The following is a 7,936-nucleotide window of genomic DNA, read 5'->3' as shown; positions in this document are numbered from 1 at the left end:
CACAGATGTGAAATGAGTCTGGAGTTGTACAACGCACATAATAGGAACATGGAATGTAAGAAGCATGAACCAGGGAAAGTTAGAAATTGTCAACCAAGAAATGGAATGCATCAGCATTACAATACTTGGCATGAGTGAATTAAAATGGACGGGAATGGGACATCTTAAATCAGGGAACTACAAAATATTTTATACAGGAAATGAGAAATTAAGAAGAAACAGGGTTGCTTTAATCGTGAGAATGATGTAGCAAAAGCAATTAGGAGCTACAGCGCAAGGTCTGAGCAAGTGATATCAGTGAGATTTAACGGGAAACCTATTAACATAACCAGAAGTTCCATACTTTCTGCGAAAACAAGACCAGGAACAGACTATGGTACAGATCATGAAAGGGTCATATCAAAAATCAGAGTAAAGCTAAAGAAAAACAACAAAGCAATCATAATGCCAAAATACAATTTAAATACCATCCCAGAACAATATAAAGATGAAATAAGGAACAGATTTGAGGCGTTAAACTTAGTTGACAGAGAACCAGAAGAACTATGGAATGAAGTCAGAGACATTATCAGGGAAGAATGCAAAAAGACAATACCTCTAGTTAAAAAGAGAGAAAGACCTCAATGGATGACTGACAAAACTCTTAAAATGGTTAAAGAGAGAAGGAAAGCAAAAGCAAAAGGAGACAGAAACACAGTCAGAACCCTAAATGCAACAATACAGCGACTAGTACACAGGGACAAAGAGAACTATGACAATAGTTATTGTATAGAAATGGAAGAGGACAACAAAAAGGGTAGAACAAGAGTCCTATTCCAAAAAATGAGACAAATTAAAGGGAAATTTACACCAAGGGTAGGGATGTTGAATAATCAACAGGGGAACACACTGACTGATTGAGATGAAATAAAAGGAAAAGCAATACACTGAATAACTCTGTAAGAGGTGCAAGGATGACAGATTTATTCACACAGGAACCGTGTGATGAAGAACCAGAAATTTTAGAATGTGAGGTGAAAGCTGCTCTTAAAATACTTGGAAGAAACAAATCACCAGGAACAGATGGCATACAATAGAGCTGCTACAAGCTATTGAGAATGAATCTGTCCAAATTTTGACAAAAATTTGTCAAGTATGGAAAATGAAACAATGGCCCACAGACTGGAAGTGTTCAATACACATTCCAATTCCAAAGAAGGGGATCCCAGGGAATGCAGTAATTATCGAACTATTGCCTTAATATCCCATGCAAGTAAAGTGATGCTCAAGATTCTACCACAAAGGCTCTTACCATATATGGAGTGAGAAATGCCAGACCTCCAAGCTGGATTTAGAAGGGGAAGAGGTACCAGAGAACATATCACAAACATACGTTGGATAATGGAATGGAGCAAGGAATTTCAGAAGAAAATCACCTTGTGCTTTATAGATTACAGCAAAGCCTTTGACTGTGTAGATCATGAAAAACTATGGAATGCTTTAAAAGAAATGGGGTGCCACAGCATCTGATTGTTCTGATGCGCAACCTATACTCTGGACAAGAGGCTACTGCAAGGACAGAATATGGAGAAACCGACTGGTTCCCAATTGGAAAGGGTGTGAGGCAGGGATGTATTTTAACACCCTATTTGTTTAATTTATATGCAGAAAGCAGGATTGGACCAAGATGGAGGTGTGAAAATTGGAGGGAGAAATATCAATAATTTAAGATTTAATAATTTACGATATGCAGATGATACCATACTACTAGCAGAAACCAGTAACGATTTGAAGCGAATGATGATGAAAGTTAAAGAGAAAAGCACAAAAGCAGGACTACAGCTGAACACCAAGACGACTAAAGTAATGACAACCGAAGATTTATGTAACTTTAAAGTTGACAATGAGGACATTGAACTTGTCAAGGATTATTAATACCTCAGCAGTCATTAACCAAAATGGAGACAATAAGAAATCAGAAGAAGGCTAGGACTGGGGAGGGCAGCTATGAGAGAATTGGGAAACGGTCCTTAAATGTAAAGATGTATCCCTGAACACTAAAGTCAGGATCAGTCAGACCATGGCATTCCCGATCTCTATGTATGCATGTGAAAGTTGGACAGTGAAAAAAGTGGATAAGAGAAAAATCAACTCCTTTGAAATGTGGTGTTGGAGGAGACCTTTGCGGATACCATGGACCGTGAAAAAGACAGATAATTGGTTGTTAGGACAAATTAAACCAGAACTATCACTAGAAGCTAAAATGATGAAACTGAGGTTATCATACTTTGGACACATAACGAGAAGACACGATTCACTAGAAAAGACAATAATGCTGGGAAAAACAGAAGGGAGTAGAAAAAGAGGAAGGCCAACCAAGAGATGGATTGATTCCATAAAGGAAGCCACAGACCTGAACTTACAAGATCTGAACAGGGTAGTTGCTGATTCGTAGGGTCGCCATAAGTTGAAATCGACTTGAAGGCATATAACAACAACAAATTTGTATTTTAGATTTTATAACCCACCCTGGGCCCTATTGGTAAAGGGGGGGCAATAAATATAAATAATAATATTAATAATACAACTGGCAGAAAAATCATTAAGAGGCCCACCAAGGCCATCAGCAACTTTCAAGTGATCTGGAGAGAAAATAGTTTGGGAGCCATTGAATTAAGCAATTCACATTCCACTGTGTGTGTTGTTGTTTTCTCAGTCTTAAGTGTAATATACAAATGATCAGACCAGCATTATGCTCTCCTGAATCATTTTTATCTTCACTATATCTTTAATATTACAATAAATAAGTTGCCAGGGGAACCATGTTTTTCTGTAGGGCCTAGCTGATCTGAGCAAGGAGCCCAAGACTGCCACCCATTCCTTCCTGTCCTCATAAAGCAGGCGGCAGGTACAAAAATAAAGGACGCTCCTGCTTACAATTGGGAAGGGTGAGGATTTCAAGAGCCATGGCATGATGGTTCTCTCCAAATGCCAATGTTACATGGAGTAAAAGGGCTCAAGGCCTATTGCTCCCCATGTGGCACTAAGGTAGCTGCAGCAGCTAAGCTAAGACTAAGCACCTGCTTCTCTGTGAAGGAGAGCTGCAAGGAGTGCAGGCTCCACTCGGTCTCTTTGCACCACAGTGCCAGTTGCCTTGGAAGGCATACCAGCTGCATCCAGATCTCATTCTCAGCTGCTTTGTCCATCCAGTCAGCAAGGCTCATGAGACCCATGTCTGGCCATCACTGCAAATGGACACATGAATTCAGTTCTGTCATACAGCTTGGAACAATGGTCTGCCCAAGCCCATCCCCACATGGGGGTAAAGGCCGCAGAGATCATCAGTCTACCACATCCTTTCCAGGAACACAGAGGCATTCCTAAAAGAGTTTCAGGCACCAGAGTCTTCTGAGCAACACAAGATAGCCGTCATCTGGCCAAATGTGGTGGTGTTGCTAGGCTGCCACCTGTTGGAGCTGCAAGTTCTTCTTGTAACAGGCCAGGCTGCAGAGGGGCACCCCTGTGAGAGAACAGGAGTACCGCTTGAGGTTGAGGCAGCCCCCGACTCCACAAGTGGTGGGTGGAGGCACAGCAGGTGGAAGGGAGGACCGAAGAGGAGTGGCGGCTCCTGGAGGGAAGGAGACAGTGATACCATTGGCAGCGTTGCGGTAGCAGACCATGGGGGCCACCACTCCTTTGGCCTTGCGCTCTCGCAGCGTCTTCACTTTGGCCTTGCTGGTCTTGGTGAGGCGTTCAATGGTTTGGTTCTTGTTCTCCTCTGCCTTCTTGGCAGCCTGGAGGCGCCGCTTGCGAGCCCGCTCCTCTCGCTTCACCAACATCTCCTCTGTCAGCTCCTTGGCTTTGTAACCCATTGGCAGCTCCAGCAGCGGTTGGCTCTGCTGCTTGTGCAAGAGGGCTCTCTGGAGGCACAGAAAGAGAGAGAGATAAAGAAAGGAGCCAAGCAGGATCCACAGAGGGGCTGGCAGGTATCAAGGCCAAGGGCTTTATAGCACAGTAGCAACTATCAGAAGTCATAAAGAGACAACTTTGAGTGTGCCTTGTATTGTTTATTAGATGACAAAAAAGGGGGAGCAGGGATGATGGGAGACACCACCTGCCTCTATCCTGCAATTCCAGCTTTGTGGACCTAACAAGATTTTGGTACCTTTTCTGTTCTTAGGACTGGTGCCACTACCTTGATTATGAGACAGACTCACTGACTCATGGGTGGAGGTATACAAAGGAAGAAGGTCCTTTCCACTTCTGGGATAGTAGCACTGGGATGCGAATAAGAGAAAGCAAAAGCAGCGTCTTCCCCCGCCCCCCCACCACTACCACCATGCTGAGGCATCAACCCCAGATGGGCTGAACCGAGAAGCCCTGCCTCCCTTGCTGGTTGAAAGCAGAAGGAGCCAAGATGGAAGCAAACCAGTTTTGGAGCTGAACAATCATCACTTCTATCTCCAATTCCTAAAGCAAAGCCCCTAACAACTGTCACTTTCAGGAAAACTCACAGATCAAGGGCACTGATACTGCCATTCTCTCTGGTCATGTCAGAGAGGTATTACTTCTAGATCAAGAATTCAGTCTATTTAAGCTACCCTCTCATCCTTCAGGGCCTCCCAGCCACTACTTAACACACTTCAGAAACAGAGCACCAAAGCCTTCCTCAGTTTCTCCAATATGGAGCTCTGCCGGTGCCCGCAGGGAGGGCTGCCATAACAGCACAGCCTCTTCCTCACCTGCCTGGCTGTGAGCAGGGATTCATCCACCTCCTTCTTGAGCTCTCCGTTGTCATCCAGCTCCCCCCGCTCCAGGGCATCCAGCCAGCGCTGCTCTTCTGTATCGAGCTCTGGCAGGGGAGATGGCTCCAGATTGCTGTCCTCATCTGTGTTTGTGTAGAGAAGAGTTTGCCTTAACTATAGTTAATAAGAGCAGAACCTTTTTTGCAATCTTACACGCAAGTGAGAGATGAGATCTTAGCCTGGTTTGGAAGCAAGAAAAAAACCCTGCTATGACCATAAAGCCACATCAACAGTAGGAAACTTACCATGAATGAGTTGATAACTACATACATGCTTTATTTTTATTTGTTTGTTTGTTTATATCTCGCCCTTCCTCCCAGTAGGAGCCCAGGGCAGCAAACAAAACTCTAAAACATAATAAAAACAGACTTTAAAATATATTCAAACAAAATATCTTTAAAAACAGTAAAACATCTTTTTAAAAAAGCTTTGAAAACATCTTAAAAAGCAATTCCAACACAGACGCAGACTGGGATATCTACTGAAAAGGCTTCTTGAAAGAGGAAGGTCTTCAGTAGGCACCAAAAAGGTGAGAGATGGCACCTGTCTAATATTTAGGGGGAGGGATGTTTACATGGTTAAAGTGGTTTTACAATCCAGTTCTGTTTGCATGGTTCTAGCCTACCTTTTTAATCAAGCAGCTAATCCTCCTGCCCTGTTCTGGGGGCAATATTCCATGCACATCCTCACCTTACCACATAAGCAGCCTTATAGCTGAATGAGCTAATGGAGTCTCTCCAAAGAAATCTGGAAGAGCTCCAGTAGCTCCTTCTCTGTCACACTGCCCCCACCACTCAGCCTTAGCCTCTGCTGCACCAAAGGGTTTCCCCAGAAGAAGCATCACCCACTTACCCAGCCATGCACGATATTGTTCAATGGGCACCCCTTCCGTTGGCTCATCCTCATCATCCACAACCATAAGTGGGGAGGGAGAGCGTGGCCTCTCTGGGATGACAGTAAAAGTTGGCACACTGGGAAGACAAGAGAAAGCCAGTAAGATCTCAGTTCAAATCTGGGATACCCAAGACCACAGGAAGGGCTCAGGGATTAGCCAAGCCCAGCTCTAAGTAGTGGGTGGGAGAAGGAGCGTCCAAAGCAAAACAGTCAAGCAGCAGCAAAGCTTGGAGGGTGTTACTGAACTAGAAAAAATTCCCCCCTGCAAGATATGAGCATTTTCCAAAAGCAGAGAAAGAGATTGTCATTTAGGCTGGCTGGCATAGGTAGTGTTTCAATCGTCATTGGATTCATCTATCTCATTTAAATGACTTAAATTTTACCTATGTGCTATCCACCATAAATCTTTGGAGGGCCTACAGCTCCCAAGAAATAAATACAAAGCAGCTAACTGCTGCCTCCTCTCTTTCTCTACCACCCCTCCCCGCCTGTTCAGTTGTAAAGATCTTTCTATGTACCTCTTAGTGCCCAAGATCTGGCCTCCAAGCTTGATTTTGAGCTTCAGCTGAGGCTTGGGGAGGGAAGCAATTGGCTCTACAGCTGGCAGGCCAACATCCTCACGGTGGTGCCTCTTCTTGTGCTTTTTTTTATGCTTCTTGTGCTTCTTCTTGTGGGAGCCATGGTTGCTGGATTCATCTTCATCACCTGGAGGAGGGAGAGAAATAACGCAGGCTGTCATGTCAGAGGTCAGAACCTAACAAGCTAATGTGCCAGAGAAGAGGCATGTTATGTTCATAATAAGAATGGGGGAAGAATGATTGTCAGTCACATATAGAAATAATTTAGATAAAAATATTCAAGGGTGGATTCAGATCAAAAGCCAAGACAGCATAACACGGGGTGTCAAATAAATTTGGTGGCTGCAAGTACAGTAGGGCCCCGCTTTACAGTGATTCGCTAATACAGTGGTCTCAGTTAGACACAATTAGACTAAAGCCCCACTCATATGGCACTTGTTCCGCTTTTACGGCGGTTTTCGGGCATCGCACGCCATTCTATTCAATGTGTTCCGTTTTACAGCGGTTTTTGCTTTACAGCAGGGGTACAGAACGTAACCCGCCATATGAGTGGGGCCCTACTGTACTCGTATGAACACACTGACATGCAGCTCCCCTCAGGAAATTTCTTGAAAACAGAGAATGGACCAAGGAGTCCGCGGCAAATTCAGAACACACCAGAACTTTGCCAGAAATGATATCCAGTGTTCTGTGTTTGTTTTAACACTCCATATTGGCGTCATAAACTCAAGTGGTTTGTCTGCATCCCCCTAAGGCTGCGCTCTTCAGCAAAGTCGCTCAAGAGACCTGGCTCTGTTTAAATCAACAAGACAATCAGTCCAGGAGGGCTGCTGGGGCAAGCAGTTGCCTGGACCCTCCTCCCTTCCACGCATCGTTTAGGTGAGGCTACACGTATCTGTAACAACGTGCGCCCTTCTCGGAGCCACAAGCACGACAAGAACAACCCCACGCGGGCCGAGGCATCCGCAGCTCCCAAGGCCATGAGCGTGACTTGCACGAGGACCCGCCCGGGGCAGCAGAAACGGGGCGCGGGAGACTTAACGGGCCGGCTGTTGGGCTCCCCAAGGGCGAACCGCGGAGGTCCCCAACGCAGCGAAGGGCAAGAGAGGGAAGCATCCCTGTGGCGGCCGACGGCGCCTCCTCCTCCTCCTCCCCCCCCCTCCGGGCCCTCTTTTGCTCACCCCGCCCGGCACCCTCCATCCTGCTGCCGCCGGCCTCTCCCCTTCGCCACGCTTTGCTCATCTATCTAGGTCGCAGGAAACAACCGCTCCACCACCACTTTCCCGGGGGACCCAATTGTGGACGGACACAACCCTCCCGCGCCTGACGCACTTCCGCCCCAGTGTACTCCGAGAGGCGACTATCATGCCTCATCATAGACTGCTAGGGTGGACGCGCGCAGCGTCTGCAACTCCCGCGTTCTTTTAGAGAAGAAGAGTTTGCCTGAATCCACAATTCCAATAAGGAAGACATGGCTTTTTAGTATGGTTTGGATGAGCTCCAAGGGGGAATGTGGCCCTCGGACTGAAAAAGTATCCCACCCCTGTTTTAAAATGCAGTTAAAATGCAGGCCTGATTGTACTTCGGAAGATTCAGCAGCAGCCGCTGAATCAGGTTGCCTGAGACTTTGCAGCTTGATTTCTCGTTGACAGGGTTTTGAAAAAGCACACACGTACGTAG

The 7,936-nt window shown here is 45.8% G+C and overlaps 1 protein-coding gene across 1 annotated transcript; it reads right to left on the bottom strand.

Annotated features, from left to right (window-relative positions):
* Positions 1–208: 208 nt before the first annotated feature.
* Positions 209–7,620, bottom strand: INO80B (INO80 complex subunit B). Its single transcript, XM_061583758.1, has 5 exons — positions 7,438–7,620; positions 6,197–6,383; positions 5,637–5,755; positions 4,722–4,867; positions 209–3,899 (listed from the first exon to the last, which is right to left on the bottom strand). The coding sequence occupies exons 1-5, from the start codon at positions 7,496–7,498 to the stop codon at positions 3,435–3,437; spliced, it is 978 nt and encodes a 325-aa protein (XP_061439742.1). The 5' UTR covers positions 7,499–7,620; the 3' UTR covers positions 209–3,434.
* Between the last annotated feature and the right edge of the window lie 316 nt (positions 7,621–7,936).

This window comes from Rhineura floridana, chromosome 9 (assembly GCF_030035675.1).
Source record: "Rhineura floridana isolate rRhiFlo1 chromosome 9, rRhiFlo1.hap2, whole genome shotgun sequence".
Lineage (NCBI taxonomy): Eukaryota > Metazoa > Chordata > Lepidosauria > Squamata > Rhineuridae > Rhineura > Rhineura floridana.
The sequence above is the reverse complement of the archived record's forward strand: the minus strand, read 5'-3'. Positions and strand labels throughout refer to the sequence as shown.

What these genes read in the sequence shown, in the direction of transcription:
- INO80B (XM_061583758.1), bottom strand. Translation starts at nt 7,498, where the DNA reads ATGAGCAAAGCGTGGCGAAGGGGAGAGGCCGGCGGCAGCAGGATGGAG. An exon ending in CAGATCTTGGGCACTAAGAG is followed by an intron (nt 5,756 to 6,196) that starts GTACATAGAAAG and finishes TTGTCTTCCCAG; the next exon opens with TGTGCCAACTTTTACTGTCA. An exon ending in ACAATATCGTGCATGGCTGG is followed by an intron (nt 4,868 to 5,636) that starts GTAAGTGGGTGA and finishes ACACAAACACAG; the next exon opens with ATGAGGACAGCAATCTGGAG.